The sequence below is a fragment of the Mustela nivalis genome, assembly GCF_964662115.1.
Source record: "Mustela nivalis genome assembly, chromosome: 9".
Classification (NCBI taxonomy): Eukaryota; Metazoa; Chordata; class Mammalia; order Carnivora; family Mustelidae; genus Mustela; species Mustela nivalis.
This window is the reverse complement of record NC_139028.1, coordinates 92,560,814-92,579,720: the sequence shown is the minus strand read 5'-3', so window position 1 is coordinate 92,579,720 and position 18,907 is coordinate 92,560,814. Positions and strand designations below refer to the sequence as shown.

Here is an 18,907-nt window from a genome sequence, read left to right as displayed (position 1 = left end):
CTTAAGACAGGGTTTTGCACCAAATGATCTTCCAGCTCTAACTGATTAGGAAAGGAGGCTTTTTGAACTGAAACCCACATGACTGGAGGTAGCCAGCCACATGACACAGGGAAGAGGGAAGAGCTAAAGCAAAGCCCCTGAGGCAGCAGTGAGTTTGGCTGTGACCTTCAACAGAGCATTTTCAGTGACTTGATGTGCACAGAGACCGGATCACGCTAGTTAATGGAAAAGCATTGACTTACAAGGCAATAGCCAATAATGGATAAACGATGATTCAAAAAGTGAGTCTTGAAAAAGAGGAAGAAAATGGCATTAGTATCATTTGTGGCAGACAGTGGGAGTTCCCAGGCATTCCCGCTTACGGACCTCTCATTTCCCTGCCCATTTTGGTGATCTTCCCTCAATGCCAATATTCCCAACCAGAAAGCCGCATCCTTAGAACACTCGTATTAATGACTGTAGGGTATGTGTGGGGTTTGGAGATAAGAATAATAAAATCCTCCCACTCCAAGGCTCCACTGACAGCATCAAACTTGTTTGCACTGGTAGCTACTGTCACCATTCCAGCAAACACAGAGAGATTTGCTTTGGATCTTTATTTTGATTGTTCTCTACAATTCAGGGTCACCTTTAGTTTCCAAGGCTCCCTGGATCTTATTTCAGCCTGGGTTAGTTTTGTTCACTACCTCCTCCTCCTAGTCAGATTCTCGATCCCGGCTGTCCCTTTGATCTTTCTCTGGTTATGGAAATGTTCTCCGGCGACACCATCCAACACGGGAACCAGTGGCCATATGTGGCTGGGCAGCGCTTGGAATGCAGATGGTGTGACTAATTTCTATAATTTTAACTCATCGATGCTTCAACAGCCACATGCGGCTAGTGCCTGTAGTTTGGGACAGATAGTCCTAAAGAGTTAAAAATTCAGGGGGGTTCACAGTTCCCCAAAAGGAGTCACTTGGCAAGTCCACTGTGATTGCTGACCAATGCATCAACGCAAATAAATAGCACCCAGGGCAGAGAGGGAGTTTCTTCCTAATGAGAAAGAAATAGAATATATTCGAAGTTGGCCAAGTGTGATATGCATGAATATTACCAGCATACTAATTTGGCCCAAACCGGAAAATACTGCTTCTCCAAAGTCAGCAAAGTCATCTCTACATATCATCCTTTCCCTGGGGGTCCCTTGATGAAAAAGGTCCATTTTGCGTACATTTGGGAAGTTGGGAATGCTTTCTCTCTCTTACGGGTTCACAGTGCTTACGATTATCATAAAGGCTCTAAGAATTCTTAAAGAATAACTTCATAAGATTTTGTGTGACTCAGTCTTCCTCCAATATATTGAACCATGAAGCCGTGTGTGTGCATGTGGTATAAATTAGCATCCCAATGAACTAGAGAACATCAGAATTAGGAAGATGGGTTTTGGGGAACTGAGGTCTGGGTGCACAAGGATAGTTTTACTGCTAATTTCTAGCTGTGTGACCTTAAGAAAGTCATTTAACCTTTCTGATCACTGTTTCCTTCATGTGAAAATTGGAGATCATATCTATATATCTGAGACTTGTGGGAGGATTTAATATAATTATGTATGTAAAGCACATCTCATGGTTCCGGCAACAAGAGGATCTTCCCCAAATGCCCACCTATTATTATTTTCATCTTATAGGCTATGAAATTAAGAACTGAATGAGACTTTCTGGGCCCCAGGAGACAACATAGCTCTACCTTTCTTAGGAACAGATAGAACTCACTGACTACCTTGAAATTTTTGTTAAGCATCGTATGGGAAGCCTGGGTATGAGTGGGAGCTTTTCTACCTCCTTCTGTTCATCCTTCCATAAGAACTATGCTTGGCATTGAATGACTCCCTGCAATTCATTTGCAACACAACAGCCAGAGGGGTTCTTTTAAACCAGAGATGAGAGCATGTCACTTCTCTGTGGCTCCCCACCTCACTCAAAAGAAAACCTGGAGGCTTCATAAAGTTCTCTGTGTTCTATGTCATCTAGGCTGCCAGTGACTAGTTTACATCATTTCCTACTATTGCTTATTCTGCTCTGGCAAATAGACTTTCTCGCTGCTCTTTGGACAGGTCAAGAACACCTGAAGGAAACTCAGGACCTTTGCACTTGCTGGTCCCTTCAGTATGTGACCATTCCCCCTTATCTGGAAGGTTCCTTTCCTTTCATCTTTCAGGTCTTCACTGAAATCCTTCCTCCTTACCCCTGGTGAAACTTGCATATATCCCTATATATCCCAGCACTCTCCAGTCCTCTTGGTTCCGCATTTCTTTATGACACCTCTGATATTTGCTTGTTAGTGCTTGGTTTCTTGTCTGTTTCTATCCAAGAAACATGAACTTCATGAAAGTCAAGATTTTTATCACTTTTATTTTCTACCATAGCTTAGAGTTTAGGATAGTGCCTGGCACATAGAAGATGCTCAATAAATGCTTATGGAATAAATATGTGCAGGAATTGCATGCGTTTTGTTGCTGTAGACCAACTGCATTTCCTCTGGGCGATTTGCTGAAGCATGAAACACACAATTACAGGCTGATCTCTGTGTTTTTTATTCATGTTTTCTAGGACCCATCGAACAAAAAAAAAACCATACTTCCAAAAATAAAATTCTTTCATACAATAAAAATACTCAGTTTGAATTTCACATAGTTTAAAGGATAAGATTTCTGATTTTTTTTTAAATAGTGGCAGTAGGATTGTTTCCCAGAAATTGTTGACCCAGAAGCCAAATGGAAGAAAAGCAAGAATTGTGCAGATAGCTACAGAAAGATTAATCCCAATTAAGCTAAACTTGTGAGGGCTTATACGTTTCAATGGTTCATAAGGCACAGTTCCAATGGGTTTTTATTAAATGCTCTATCTCCTATTCCAGAAAAGGCATCCTGAGAACCAGTGCTAAAGCTAATCCAGTTCTGGTATTGTGACTACTACGCTGTTCCTTCTTTCACACTGCATGTATCCATGCAACAGCATCCTGTGGAACATCTCTTACGTTCTGTAGAATTAGACACTCCTCACATAGATGGCTCCATTCTGTGCCCACAGTAGGCACTCAACAAATGATTTTTTTAACTATAAAATAATAAGATAATTGCCTTTCCCTCTTACTATTTTACCTTTTCCTCTATTGTATAGATTTGAAAAGCAACACACTTGCAAAATTAAAATCTAACATGCACGACTAACCTTATCAAAAGATCCCTTTTTTCAAAAAGACAAAAATATATATATAAACCAACCCCTAAACACTAGAACTGCTTTACACTTAAATAGCAATGCACATCATATAAACACATTCATAACCTTCATTGGTTAAAACAGGTCAAATGTCCATTACTGGCTTCTCGTACCAGGTAAGTCTCACAGCTCCTAACAAGGGAACAGAATTCTCATTCAACATATGTTGACTGGTGGAACCAAACAACCTGACTGTTTGGTTTCATTTCAGGACAAGTAGGAAGGCAAAGTAAAAAGTCTCACAGTAGAATGCTCATCTAATACATAATATGTTCTCGAAGTTTTGGCCATTGTGCTCTTATTCCAGTAAAGAAATGATTCACATCCCGATTGTGGATATGGACAAGTCTTCCAGAAGACGTTCATTTATTAAGTCAACACATACTTACCAAGGACCGAGCCCATGCAAGGTGCTGGGAAACAATATGGATAAGATCTAGTTCCTGTCCTCTAAGAGCTTACAGTTTAAAAAGGCATGAACTTTGAGGAAGAACTAGCATGTTCAAAGGAAAACTCATCACCGGTATCTGCCCTGTTCCGAAGGCAAGTTCAAGAATCTGTGGGTGTCTGTCTCTGGGATCCAGGATCTTGCTCAAATTTCAAGAAAAATATCCAGGACACTCAGATTATGTGAGTCTGGTAAAATCTTAGCAACACCTTTCTTGCCTCAGAGTCCCATGAAAATGGCAAAAAGGCTTAAAGCCTAAGCTTTGGAGACCAGGTGTAGAGATGTTGTGAACATCCAGCAGAGCTAAGCTTCTTGAACGAGAAGCTGTGAGTCCCCAAGAGACTGGGGTTTGGGGGGAGGCTTCATTTGATGCTGGCTTATCTCTGGGATTTTGCTCTCCCTTGCAACACTGTGGTGGGAAGTACTCTGTTCACACCCCAAGCTGGCATGGCTCAATTCCCTTGAGTTCTCCAAGTCACGAACAGCACATAGAAAATGCATCAACTCAAGCCAAGACAATAGAGAGATATGCTGAGAACTTAATACTCCAGCCTATTTAAGCAGGAACTGGGTGCCAAGAAACCGTCACTTTCAACAAATAGCACAATCTGTTAATTATCTGCAGAACTGTTCCAATCAGTACTCCCCAGATTTTCTTACTGCCGAGCAGAAATTGCTCTTCAGGGGGAGGGTGCAGAAAGAGCCAAGGCCAATTTGGAGGAATGTGAGAAACTTGCAGGTTTGGGGAAGCTCAGGGAAGTATCTAGCGCCTCCCCCGCCCCCCATGATGAATAGGCAAAGCCAGGGAAGAAAGAACAGAGAACGAAATAGCAGATGTCCCTAATAGCTCCACACAATTCAGATGTACACAGACATGCAAACATTTATGCATTTATACCAGTTCAGATGTTTGGATGTTTAATTTGTTCCAGGTGAAACGTAGTAAAATGCTGGAAAAGCCTCAGAGTCCTTCAGCTTCGCTGGGAAAGCAAGGTGTGTCTTTTAGGCAGTGTGCTTCGGGTCTGTGTGGCTCATTGTTTTTTCTCTCAGGTCCCTCGGTAACTGTTACTTGACAACACCCAGTAACACCTCTGTGGAAGTGACCAAGCCAGGCAGAAGCAAAAACGGACTTGGTTGTACCTTCAGAAGACCATCTTGCTAAGCTGCCGCTCCAAGGTCGCCGTCCGTAATGGTTCCCCTTATGATCAGGACAAATTCTGAATTCTTACTTCCAACCTTCTGAATACATTACAAACACTCCACAACCTTCGACTATGACTCGTTCACCTTCGTTGGGTGAGACACTGCGGTAGGTGTTCTCTTCGTGGATGACATTAGCTGTCTCCATCCCCATATTATTGCTCAAAATAGAGAGGCAAAAGGGGGGAGAAAGCGAAGGATGTGGGGAGCCAAAAAGAAAAGGTGCAAAAGGGATCTCAGGGTTCAAACCCATTTTCAAAGTGTCTACAGGCTCATGTTCCTCCCAGGCTGCAAGGCCCAGGATTAAGTCTCCAGGCAGCCCAGAGCAATGCCACTGGAGAAATCCCCAACTCCTTACTGACCATAGCCTCTGAACTGAGCATTCTGTTTCTCTTCCATCTACCTTTCTTTTTTCTGTCTTTAAAAAAAAAAAAAAAAAAAAATCCTCTGGACACAAATCTAGGCAACACACCATTCACTTTGGGACGAGTCCAGATAAGACAGGAAAGAAATTATCCAAAAGAACAAAGATTTTCCCTGGACCGATCTCTCTCTCTCTCTCTCTCTCTCTCTCCCCCTCTCATTCTTCTCTCAGCATTTCCTTTTGCAATGTAATTTTTACTCTGCTTTGTCATTCTAGTGAAATGTCTTCTATTATAATTCTTGGTACATAATTCTGTTTAACTTCTCTGACTTTGGTTCTCATCTGGGATTCTGAAAATCCCCTCTAGATTCCCCATTTCTACCATTCCCATTGTCCCTAATATTTTAAAACGTAAAAATTGATTGACTTTGACGTCTTACTTTTACTTCACTCTGGGAGCTGAAAGATCTACACATATTTTTGTTCTGAGAGTAAATCGCCATCTTTGTCTCGGCGGGCTGCCTCAGTGGTTCTCAATCAGGGACAATTTTGCCCTTTTTCAAGGGAAATGTGGCAACGTCTGAAGATGTCACAACTTTGGGGAAGGGAGGACAACTGGCATCCAGTGGGTAAAGATCACGGATCCCGCTAAACAACCTACAAGCACAAGACAGCCAAATAATGCACAAAAAAGAATCACTCAGCCAAAAACATCCACATTTTGTTCATCGAGAATCGATGGGCTGTAAATACAAGAGCAAACTCATCACCACTTCCTTTTTCCCATTTATTTTCAAACAATTGGGATTGAAAACAACCAAGGCTAAACTCTCTCTTAAATACCTAGAAATGAGCAGAGACAGCATTTGAAGTTTTTTTGCCCCAAGTCATCGATGAGGGAGGGAGAGAGACAGCCTTGGCGTCAGGTAAATCATTCTTGAATGAGTAGAAAGCCTTCACCATTATTCTGCTGATTTAAGCACAGCAAGTCATGTGATTATGAAGTGATTATAGTCCACTTGGATTTTGGAAGTCTTCATGCTCCCCTCACTGGCTCCAAAAGGTCAGGTTAAACTTCCCAGCATCCTTGGGTTCATCCTGTCAATCTGAGACCTTGGAGTTCACCTTAGTGACCTCTCCCGCCTCTCCCGATGAGGCCACGTGGATGCTTACACGCAGAGGACATGTCACCTTTTCCTAATATAAAAACATTTAATGCCCTCTAATTTTTTTCTCTTTCTTTTAGCAAGAAGCACAAGGCTACAAATCCTGCCCTTCTTGCCGTGGAAAGGAACTTCACAATAGAGGCAAAAACAAATCACGACCACATACAGCATCATATTTCACAGAAAACTGTGTACGTTTGTCCCCCATATAGGACATACTTCAAAGTAACAATTTTATCAACTGTAGTGTTCCTTCTTCCCATTAGAAGTAGATGGTTTTCCCCCTCAAGGTACATAAATATCAGAGAAAAGTAGTCTTTGAAATACTTAAGTCCAAGAGCTCTTTGCTGGCTATCATTTGGGGGAATGTTTGGGTTCGTGCTCAGTGTTGGCAGGTTCAGTTTTCATTTTCTCGCCATCCACGTGCATTCTTCCCAAATTTGTATACGAGTCTTCTTCCGTCTACACGTTCCAGAATTTCTCTTTTGTAGTAATATCTGTAACAAAGGACATCACATAAGGTGGCCATCAACAAAGACCACCAGGGGAAACAAGCGGTCATGGTCAGGGCTGGAAACACCTCACCTCATCGCTCGGCTGAGTTTTTCATAAGTCATGCTGCTGTTGTTTTTCTTTTTGCCCCATAGCTGAGCCACAGCCTCTGATTTCAAGAACCTGAAGATGCCCTCAGACCGGTCTTCCCACTTGATTAACCCTGGGTTCTTGTCTGGGTTCAGGAGGATGTCACGGATGAATTCCCATAAGTGGGTCCCTCGTGGATCTGAGGACAAGTTGAAAAAGGAATTTATAAAGGGCCTAAGTCACAGCAAAGAAGGGGGAGAGGAAGCATAGAGTTGCCACATCTTCTATCAAGGAGAAGAGTCTCAAATTTCCCCTATCCACCGGCACAGTCAGATCACAGAATCACCAAATATTATATCTTTTAAAAGGGCATTTGAGAACAAACTGGTACAATTGTTTAGTTTATACATCAAGAAACGGAGACACAGGGGTGCCTGGGTGGCTCAGTGGGTTAAAGCCTCTGCCTTCGGCTCAGGTCATGATCCCAGGGTCCTGGGATCGAGCCCCGCATGGGCTCTCTGCTCAGCGGGGAGCCTGTTTTCTCCCACCCCCACCTACTTGTGATCTCTGTCTGTCAAATAAATAAATAAAATCTTAAAAAAAAAAAAAAAAAGAAAAGTAAAAGAAACGGAGACACAGAGAATTCAAGTGACTTAACCAAGATCACCCAATTAGCTAGCGGCAAATCTAAGACAAAGGAATAGATCTTAGACCTCCTATGCCAGGGGAGTCTCTTTTAATTACTGGAGGATTCCTTGCTCAGGATTCCTTGCGCTCTGTCCTTTCCCAGAAGAGCAAACTTCAACCACTTTCATTTAGAACCTCAGCCCAGGTAAAGCACTCTCACCCAGCAACTATGGTTCAGTCCAATGCACATCAACAGGGCTCTAGAACTCGAGCTCCTAGATTATACTGGGACAGGGTCTGGTAGGAGTTGAGGGGGCCAATTTGACAATGAAGCAGCTACTACAGTAAGATTAGCAACCAAATCCTACTTGACCCCCACAAGACCGGCCCTACACAACCCCTCCCTGCCATTTACTGTGCTGTGTTCTTTCAATTCTCGGAATAACATGGAGTAACAAATAGTAACAATGTCCAATTGATTTCTTTCTGAGCCCTCCTCCTCTTCATGGCTCTGACAGCTCCTATATTTTCTTAAGGTTTTATTATCAAGGGAATGACGACTTCCCAAGAACACTGTTGACTATTAAGAGTAAACAGTCCTTTCTTGGATCAATCACTCAACAAAGGTAGGAAGCCAACAGTCAACAAAAGAGAAAAAGAATACATCTCCATTGTTTCTGCTCATTTTCTCTTCCCATCCACTTTTCTGGAGAGAGTGAAATGGCTAGCCTCGTGCCTGCAAGCAGTTCTCACTCACTGGGTGTCTCAGTTTTCGAACACAGGGAGAAAATATCCAGGGGATCTTCACTTCGAGAAACTATAGAGAGACTCACCGTGCCAGCAAGGGGTGCTCCCACTGACTCACCCTAAACAGGCTGAGATAAATAAGAGGAGGGGACAGGCAGAGGCAATATTTGCATAAAAACTAGAGGCCTCCAGTTACACCCACCCTGAAGGGAATGGGCAACCGCCACCCGAAAGCCAGCCGACTTACTGTGCTTTTTGGTGTGGGACTTTGAAGAGTGGTCTTGCTCCTTTTTCATCTCAGGTGACTCTGCTGAAAGGAACAGTGAGAGCTGCTTAATTTACCTGTCACCTACAGTCATCCATGCCACTCATTCATCCAGTCATTTAATTGATATTTATTGAGCACCTACTACATGCCCGGCACTGTTTGCGTGTGTGGTATATGAGCAGAACAAAACAGATGATATGTACTATGAAGAAAAATCTTGCAGGGTAAGAAATGGGGATAGGAGTGTGAAGGTAGAAATAATCTGCCATTAAATATAAGGTAGTCACAGAAGACATCTCAGAGAAGGGGACCAGAAGATGTGAGGGAGAAAGCCAGCCATGCAGAGAGCTTGCAGAAGAACTGCCAATGAATAAGAACAGTAAATGCAAAGGCCCTGAGGTCAGTATGTGTTTGGTACATTCAGAGAATAGAAGGATGCCAACGTGACAGTAAACAAGGGGCAGAGGTTGAGATCAGTAAGGCTTTGTGGGACTCTTTTTGGATTTTAGCTTTTGTTCTGAGAGAGCGAGGAAGCCACTGAAGGATATAGAACATTGAAAGAAGTATGTGTGTGTGTGTATGTGTGTGTGTTTTTACATAATACAAAATGTAAACACTTATAACAAAGAAAAATGGCTTTTAAGCCAGAGGAGTGCCCTTTTTTGGCATGCAAAGTTATATTTTAATCAGTCTGACAAAGGGGCCATTGACTGGTCTGCACTCAGTACAGAGGGTCACCAGTGGACTATGGAAACACAGATTAGTTAACAAATGACTCATTATGGTAACCCTTGTGAGTATCACCAAAGACACAATGACAGAAGCAGATCTGGTGAAATAAAACTTCTTAAAAAGAAAAATAAGTGGTCTGGCGATGCCTGTGCACACGTGTGCGTGTGTGTGTGTACGTGTGTGTGTGTGTGTGTGTGTGTGTGTGTGTGTGTGTGAGAGTGGGCACTTCAGGCGTCAGGAAGACCAGGGCATAGTTTACCAAAAAATCTCTCAATCAGTAACCCATCAATCTGAATACAGAGCAGTCCCTAAATGCAAGCCAATCCTGTTAAGCAACCGGGCCAGTAAAATGCATCTCCCAGTGCATAGTACATCAGCGCTTCCTAAGCTAGGGTTCACTGATTCCCATGTGGCCTTCCAGGGCATTATGAACTGACTGAAACTGCATGTAGATGGAGAGGACCCATGGCATTCACTTCATTGTCAAGAGTGGCTGATGATTCGAAAAAGTTAGAATAACCATTAGGTCCTACTATGACGGTTAAGAAGAAGAGCTACTATTTACTGAGCCCTTACTATGTGCCACCACTGTGCTAGGCTTGGTACAAGAATAACCTAGTCACCTCACTCAGTAGGCTTCTGAGGTGGGGACTATTACGAACCAAAGATCTGACACAGAGAGGTCAGGTGACTTGTCTAAAGTCACACAGCCTGAAAGTGGCGCCACGATGTGAAGACACATGATTCAAATCCAGAGGCTTTGGTCACAACCACCATTTGGAACCAGTCCCAGAGACGATGGCACCTAAGAGATTTCACAGAAGTCTTTCCTGCTGAGAATCAGGCTCAGTTCTCTAATGCCCGAGTTCGTGGGAAAAAGTAATTCCAGCTCAGTGATTCTGGATTCCCCAGCATGCATGGACACATCCTCACACACAGTCACCTATAGGAGCACCCGGCTCATCACGGCTCAGCGTTCCCGGCTGTTTCTCCGTGAGCCGTGGTAGGAGGAGGACAGGGATGTCATAAGCTCTGGTCAGCTGAGAAACCTCTTCTTCAGGCGGAGGATCTCTCCCCCCGCACTGTCGGCAGATGGGCCTGCACCTGACTTGGGTTTCTCTGAAATCTGGAAGGGCAAATTCGCAGGAAAGGCAAGGAGACTCCGCTCTCCCGCCCTGTAGGTTTCAGGGTGAGATTGCGACATCCCGTCAGGATGTGACAATATTGCGACAGGTCTGGCACTCACCCCGGTTTCCAAGTGATACATCACTCTGACAGGGCCGCGTTGTTCTGCGGACAAAGGGTGGCATTTACCCAGGAGGCCACAAGCAAAGTTCATTTTCCAGAGGCATCCAGAAGGGATACAGGGCCATTACTTCAGAGCCAAGGTTGAATTCAGGAAAACTCAAGGGTTTTCAGCGGATTGGCTTCCATCACTGTTCAGGTGTTTCAAGCTGGTATAGAATCAGTTACTTTGGGGGCTCAGGCACCTTTGTGACTAAGACGGAAATCGTGGGCCCTCTCCCCAGAAAAATGCAAGTATGTGTATCCTTGTGAGAATCTGTAAGCAACTTCAGGGATCTAGGCTTTCTCAACGAGTCCGTACACTCCAGACTTAAAGACCCCAGACCAGACAGACCATGAGGGAATGTTCTCTGTGAGATGCCAGCCATTTACCCAGAATGGACCTCCATCCAGCTTCAAGAAAAACCAAAGACAGAAAACAAAATAAATCCCCCAATAAAAATGTTTTCATCATCACATGGAGGAATATGCAGCCAAAGGCAAAAGAAACTCGGATTTCTTCCAGCCTCCTCTTCCCATCCCCAGTGTGTGTGGGCAAGCTGTGGGATCACCGACCTGCCTTGGCACTGAAGTCTTTTGATCTGAAACCTCCCCTTAATACGATGGCCTCTCCCCCCGTGTCTTCCCCTCACCCTAAAATAAAAGCCAAAAGCTTTGAAGTTAGCCGTGTGGTTAAGTGATTCACTCCTGTAAAATAATGGCTTGCTCTGGGGAAGTCGTCCGGCCCGGCTTTCTCTCGCTCTGCTCCCAGGCACCTGAGGCCGAGGTCCAGTCTGGGCAAGGGGGGCACCAAGCCACGGGTGTGTGACGCAAGTGCCAGGGCATGACTTCAGCTATGCCGCTTTGCAAGAAGCGAAGATTAGAAGCATTTGCATGTGATTCAGCTGTGAGCCATTTCTTTACGGGATATACAAATGTCAGTGTTATAAGAGACCATGACACCCTAGCTCTAGGCTCAACAAGTCAGTGAATAAACACATCAAGCCCGAGTTGGCGTGATTGGCTCGAGGACTATCGGGCAGATCAGGAACATGGGCAGCGGCCATTTTGTGAAATGGGCAGATGACAGAGAAATCAAAACAAAGCCCGCTTCCCCACCTGCGTTTATCACAGAGGGCATCAGTTTATGCCGAGCCTCGCCTGCTTGGCTTGTAACTTGCTTTAGAGCATAGCAAGATGTTTAACTGCACCCGATTTCATGGGAACTTGAAATCTACAGACTCTGACAAATGACAAAGGTCCTTTTTTTAGGCAAGGTGGTGGTGTTCTGGTCCCCTCCAGTAGAGATTAAACCTTTCCGAAAGGAACGGACCCCCAGGCAAGGCTGTAATTAACTAGCTTTCTGGAGGACCCAGGGCTAGTTAATTACTCCAAAGAAGCTGCCAGCCCCAGACGCTGAGTTAACTCTATAAGGAATAATTCCAGTAGAGGTCCCCGTTTTCTTTACCGTGTTATAATCCAAGGATAGGAATGGGCAGCAAGGGAATCCAGGGTCAAGGGACATAAAGGAGTGCCGATCTGCAAAGCCCGTTTTAAGGATTATGTAAAAATGGAATAAGGGGACAGTGAATTCCCTATTCCTGCAGATATGAAAACAGAATGGTCCGGTGTGGATTGTGAAATTCTAGAGGGTTAAGTCAGGACACAGAAGAGAGAAGGGCGGCCAGGCAGAGAGGACAGGAGGGTTGTGACTATGGCTTTTCTGTTTTCCAGGCACCTCAGGACCCAACAGGCCCCGAGGCTCAGGAAGTGGTTGGTGCAAGTTTATTCTAAGCTGCAATTTTTTTGCCATAAGCCAGAGACAGAACTGGAAGGACACAGGAGGTGCCACCTGACGAGGTGGGAGAGGAAGTCAGTGTGTGACCTGGTGGTTTCCTCAGTTCTGAAACCCTTGGTCTTGACTGGGTGACAATGATTGTTGCAGAAATTCCACCCCGTCCCCGATCGGCTCAGTTCCCCCAGAACAGCAGACCCACCTAGAGCCTTCCCAGTATCTGATCTGTTTCCAAAGTGGAACAAATACTAAGAGTGACACCTAACACGGTACCCACTGGGGGAAGTCGAAAAACGAATTGCCCCTCATTCTTAACCTCAATTCTAGAACCACTGACATTGGTTCCCATCCCTGTTTCATTCAAAACCTCAAAACCTCATGATTTCATTTCTTAAAAACATACTGAACAAAAGCAAAAACAAGGGAAGTTTTCCAGGGAGGAGAGGCTGTGTGATTCCATGTTCCTTCACAAGCATGCGTTTAAATCCTGATTCTGAAGATGCCCCACCTTCAATTCCAGGAAAACAGCAATTGATCCATGACAAGTCTAAGCTCCAAATCTCATAGACCCAAGCGGTTTTACAAGTTCGCACCCAGGTCAAGGGACACGAGAAAACCCTCTGTTCACCTCCCCTGTGTGCTCATGCTCACAGGGCATGTGCCAATGGGCTTCTTTGTAAGGGGAGGGGGGATTGTCATCTGAAAGTCCCTCTCCGAACTCCCGAGGGACCAACCGTCTCAGGGGAACCTTGACTGGGAGTCAAGGATAGCCCCCACTGGCATCCATTTTTAACCAAGCACAACTATCGCCATAGTAATTCATAAAGCACAGGGGTTCTGACTAATCAGAGTCTTAATGAGCCTTCAGGGTTCAGGCTTAAAGGCTGATCTGTGATAGACAGGGTTCTAGAAATTTCCAACAGCTACCCCACTACCCAGAGATCATCCCTTCAGGTTCTCTGACCTTTGAAGGCCACTTTTAGGTTTTCTTTCTCTGAAGTCAGACTAGTTTGTTGAAGATTCAATACAGCCTTCTTCCCCCATACATAGACCCAAGTCCGAACACTTTTATCAGATAATTCCCTAAGAGCAAGCTTTTGCTGAAAGGATTTTTTGTTGTCACAAGAGAGTGACTTGATTTCACAGGGGACAAACACTTTTTCTAGAGGCTTCCTTGCTGGTCATTTTCAATGTACAGATATTGGCTCAAAAACAGACCTTTTAAAAATAGTAACTCCATTCCCTTCCCAGTGTTTTAACGAGAAAGACTCCAGCAAAGTGGAAACATAGGGTATTGTGATTCTCATTAGTTTTCAGTAAGCACTTGCACGAGGCACCCTCAGCCCCTGATGTCAGGACAGCTTACCGACAGGAAGGTGACCCGTGCTCGTCATGGAGATCTGGGCCCGACAAAATGTCTTGCTGTCCAACAAATCTGTAGCAATGAAATGACAAACGACATTAAGAGCCCCCTCCTTAGAATGTAATTCTGTGGCTATTAGAAAACAGAATAAAAAGAATGTCAAAGGCCCTTAAGTGTTGGAGAGTTAGTTACCTACTGTGCTACCATAGTTGGTGTCATATAAAAAGTTTTCTTCTTTCCAGGTGTTCATGATGGAAGGGTCTACAAAAGACAGAAAATGGGAATGGTCAGTCATCATATTTTCCTAGGTGATGAGTTTGCCTTTTCTAACTCACTGCTCATCGGAGAGGAGCTGGACCTTGTGGGTGGTCTTCTGAGAGGCAGGAGAACGTTCTGCTTCTACCACATATTATTTTATAAGAATCTTAACTCATTTTTCTCCCAGTGTCCAACGGGAGATGGGCTTTGTTTTGGCCCCAACTGTGTGTTTTACACCTATGCCTCTTTAGAAAGGTGAAGGGAACACTATAGTGAGACCCCGTCCTAGGTCCATGCTTTGGCTTCCTGGGGATCTTCCCAGCATGCACACAGCAGGCAGTGGGCTCTGGAGCCTGGCCTCGTCCTGCCTGCTATTGTATAATCACCAGAATATTCTTACAGTAGAAAAAGAAATTATTATGGTCAAATAATTCTTAATTAATGATCATCGTTTCCTAGAAATATCTTCCTGGGAGAACTAATGTTTCTGTCAGGAAAGTCTAGTCAGTCTTGATCATGGTGTTTTCATGACTGAAATTCTGGAAGTTCTCCCTCCAGTGGGGTGACACCTCCCTTCCTTCAGCATTTCTCCAATTAACTCAAGCGATGACATAAAATTCTCAAAACAAAACAAAGGAGAAGGCAAAGAGAGTGTTACCAAATCAAGCAGACAACTTTTAAGAGGGAAGCCCCATTGCCTCATCTCTGAAAAAGAAGAGCGCTCCCTCTCCCCCCACCACACCCCTGCAGAGGGCTGGGGAAGCATGTCTGACCCTTTGGATTTTGGATTCCAAGGAAACTCCCGTCCACCTACCCCAAATGAAGCCCAGCTCCTACACAACCCCCACGTCTGGGCTGATCTCCAACAGGAGCGTATTCTTTCCTGGCCAAAAGCTGTGAGACCCGGCAGGCGTTCTCACCTCGTCCCCACCAGGAACTTCCTGCTTTCCCCCCTTCACAGACGGAGGCTGCCCTCAGCTCCCCTCCTGTCTGCCTTCTGAATTTCAGGGTCAGGGTGGTAAGCCACTGGCCGAGTTTCATTTTGTTTTTATAGCATAAATAATATAAAGCCTGACTCACCGGCTAAGTCCTCCTGTTTACGACATAGGGATTTAGCTGGTATTTTAACTAATAGCTACGTGTTTGGGCACCCCAAGCCCAATCTCTTGGGGCTACACCCTCTCTCCTCGTTGGGTCACCTCGTACACCTGTTGTTGTCTCTGAAAACAAACTGAACCAAAAAGGTTTGGGGGGTGTTGGCCCCTCTAAGAGCCTCTTCTCCCCTCCTCCTAGGGTGGACCTTCTTCTCCACCCCTTGGCTCAGCTTTTCTGAACTGGCAACACGAGAATGTCTGGATGGTCAAGGAGGAATTACCAAGTTATTTGGGCCCTCTCCAACACCAGCAGGCTCCTCCAGTGGGGCTATCTGTCAGGTCCCGGTGGGAATGGGGGTGGAGCCCCAGCCTCTGGGCCAAATCCTGTGTCTGCCTCTAGGGCAGTCAGACCCAGAAACACAGGCCATCCAGGGAACCCAACCCCTGGCTTCTGTGGTGGGTGGGGGTTGGGGGTTGTGCAGGGCGGGGTGGGGGGCAAGGCCAGGAAGACCTAATGAACATGCTTAACAGCTATTGCTTTTTCTTTAATAATGGTGACTAGCCCCTCATAAAAGAGTAAATAACTGCATGGGGCCAATTTCAGCCCCTAGCAACTCTCAAACCACCCCGGGTCAAATTCTGTCCACGGTGACCTGCATGCATGCCTCAAGGAGGCCTGTGGCGACCTCGGCCATCCGACATGGCTCCCAGTCTCACTGCTGTGGATGTGGGGAGCGACTCTGGGGCAGCGGTGGTCTTATCACAGCCAGGGGACCCTGGGGGACTTAACAGAGCTCTCCCCAGACTGAGAGGTCATAGGTCAAAGGTCAACATGCAAGGATCTCTGATGGATGCAAGGCGAGGCCCTCGGGCACATTTCTCCAGGCAGTACTGCCTGCCCCTCCCCCTCACAACCACCACCACAAGTCCAACAGGTCTCCAGGAGAAAGATTTGGGACAGAGAAAGGAGGACAGATTGGATCGGGAAAGGAGAACAAAAAATAAACGTAGATCCTATGAGACCGCAGACCCTACTCGGAGTCCAGAATAGTGTCATTTGTCTAAAAGTGCACCTGAGGTAGGAATGGGTTCCGCAGCTGCTTTTGGATGTCCCCCAGACCCTCCAGAAGCTATAGAAACTGCAACAGCGAATCTGTAGTTTCCTCCTTTTTGGGAAATGCACTCCCCCCAAAAAACGAGCGGGGAGGAGACGCTGGACTTTTCTTGCCCCTTGTTTCTCCTAACTTGGCCCAGCCCAGGACCCTGACTCGCTTCGTGTGCGAAGGAGGCCCTCCCAAACCCTGCATTTTCCCCAGCTCTTGGACTCCAGCCTGGAGGATGCCTTAACCAGCAGCGGGAGGTGTGGACGGAGGTGTGGACAGCTTCAGCCTAGTTGGGAAATAGTTGGCAGTCCCTGGTCCCCAAGGCAAGGAACAAGACTCACAGTAGGGTGGTCCATTGGAGAGAGCCAAGGAGGAAGCACCCCTTGGCTTCCTGCCAGAGCACTAGACTCGCCCTGCTCCCACTTTCTCCTGATGCCCTCCCAGCTGTCCTCCCCAGGCTTGGCCTCCCAAGTTGCCTACTCACCATTTTGTTCTGTCTTGACGATGACATTGTGTGTGGACTGGAATAGGTCACTGCTGCACTGGCCTGTGGAGGACAGATGGGGAAAGTCAAAGCCGAACTATATGAAGCCAGAACTAAAACCAGCTGCAAAAGATCCAACAAAGACAAAGCTAGCCTTTTGGAAGGGTTTCTGCCAGTCCTGCCGCCTATCCACCTCTGTGTGCTTAGGTCAGCGGGCTTCCCTCTCAGCGTTTATAAACTGGAGCCTGGAGTCCCTGGCCCCAAAAAGCAGGAACTAGGGCATCTACATCCGATGCAATTATTTGACCTTGTCGAGGGAAGCTATCCCAGGATGGTGGAAATAGAACTTAAGAAGTCAGAAGGCCAGTTCTCCCACTGATAGTCACAGACACTTGGCCTTTCTGACTCTTGGTTAACTCATCTGGAAATGGAGGGGATTAAACCAGATAAAGGCAGTAAAGGCCTCCAAGGTGCTTTCTCCTACTAACATAGGATACAGGAAGAGAGCAAAAATCCAGGAAGAATCATTTTCACCAGCTTGATTCTTCTTCGATCTTAAACGTAATCAAACCCATTTTGATTAGATCCAGTCTATGAGATATATCTGGATAAATGAAGCAATACTCCTCTTTTATGCCTTGCAACTATATATATATATATATATATATATATATATATATATATATATATATATAATTAACATGTGAATGAGTTTAGCATGTTTTTTCCTCCCCAGCCAGGTTTTTACAAATATCTCAGGAGCAGAGGTCATAACTTTAACCTTTCTGACCTTCACGTTTCTCATCTGTAAAGTGGGTACAATGTTTATTTTATCATAAGGTCATTAAATGAATCAATTCACTTAGAGTGTCCAGTATTAACAGTCAATGAATATAAGCTAAAAGAATATCTGCAAAAAGACAAACAATGAAACAAAGGAGAGAAATCTGGTCATTAGACAGTCAGAGGCACCGACAGCATGAAGTGGGGACAAAGAAGTTATGGAAGGGCAAAGAGGGAAGGTCAAAGACGGCCACCACCCTTTTGCTCTCTGCCTCCTAAGCCTCTGCCCCTGGCTTCAATCAGGGCAAAGCTTTGAAGGAGTGGATCTAATTGAAGGTAAGGAGGTAAGTATATATACATCTTCAAGTGTAAGTCTGCTCCTTCTGAAGACTCCTGGGGGTTATTTATAGAGCCTTGTTTGGTTTGGTTCTAGTAAAAGAAAAATGAGCAACCATCTCTGTGAGGTGGATGGGAAGAAGGGAGTGCCCAGGAGCTGAATGAGGTCATCCAAAATGGCCGCCCCAGCTGCCAGCTTCACGGCCAGACCCTGGGTCCTTCTTAGTGTTGATGCAGCTATCAGGGTCCGAATCTGGTTCATAGCCCTGGACCTCATGCTTCCCAAAGTTCCAGCTACCTGCCCAAACGTAGGTTCTGCTCAGACGTGCCTGTTCTGATATGGACAGACCAGCGCACTACTCCTGTATAATATTACTGTCTTCCAAGATGCTCAAAGCACCCAGAAGAACTTACTTTTTTTTTTTACTAGCAGTGTCAGGAGAACCTTATGTCAGTGTCAAAGACATTCTGCAAGACTGGTTGTTTGCCCTGTCGTGTCTTAGAAGCCAGGATAAACGTGTGTGAAGAAACTACCGCAGACGAACAGGTTTTGAGGCACTAGGCTGCCTCTGCTCTAGATGCGGCCTCTAGAGAGACACAGAGGGGGCTCTAGGGCAGCACTAACTCCAGAAATCTGCAGAAATGACCCACACGTGTCAAGACCACTGGTTCTAACCTTTTCCTTCCCTCTCTTCTCTCTCTCTTCTTGAGTTCTGGACTCTTTAAGAATCTGCTGAAATATTGAGAGCCTTCTCTTCCCCAAAACAAACACAGACCTAATTAATCCTCCATCACTTCTTACCACATGTAAGTCCCATCTTAGGAACCTTGGTCTAGAAGTTTAAAGAAAAGAAAAAGCACCCATGATGATCTCAACAAGCAAGTGACTGGAAACTAGGCTATCCAAACCTGTTTGTAGAGGTGGGGCAGGGTGCAGAAGAAGAAAAGGTTTTCTTTTTTTAAAAGATTTTATTTATTTATTTGACAGAGAGAGATCACAAGTAGGCAGAGAG

The 18,907-nt window shown here is 45.3% G+C and overlaps 1 protein-coding gene across 6 annotated transcripts in view; it reads right to left on the bottom strand.

Moving 5' to 3' along the window:
- Window positions 1-2,548: 2,548 nt before the first annotated feature.
- Window positions 2,549-18,907, bottom strand: part of EHF (ETS homologous factor) — a 41,804-nt gene continuing 25,445 nt past the window's right edge. For 2 of the 6 annotated variants that reach the window (XM_082683390.1, XM_082683391.1), the window contains exons 5-10: window positions 16,776-16,838; window positions 14,029-14,097; window positions 13,840-13,908; window positions 8,642-8,704; window positions 7,024-7,219; window positions 5,337-6,935 (exon numbers count right to left, since the gene is read on the bottom strand). In XM_082683390.1, coding sequence (XP_082539516.1) covers window positions 6,836-6,935; window positions 7,024-7,219; window positions 8,642-8,704; window positions 13,840-13,908; window positions 14,029-14,097; window positions 16,776-16,838 — 560 coding nt within the window. In that variant the 3' untranslated portion in view covers window positions 5,337-6,835. Of the gene's footprint in view, window positions 6,936-7,023; window positions 7,220-8,641; window positions 8,705-10,337; window positions 10,685-13,839; window positions 13,909-14,028; window positions 14,098-16,775; window positions 16,839-18,907 lie in introns of all 6 variants that reach the window. The other 4 variants (XR_014298846.1, XR_014298847.1, XM_082683393.1 and 1 more) reach the window with 4 other exon arrangements.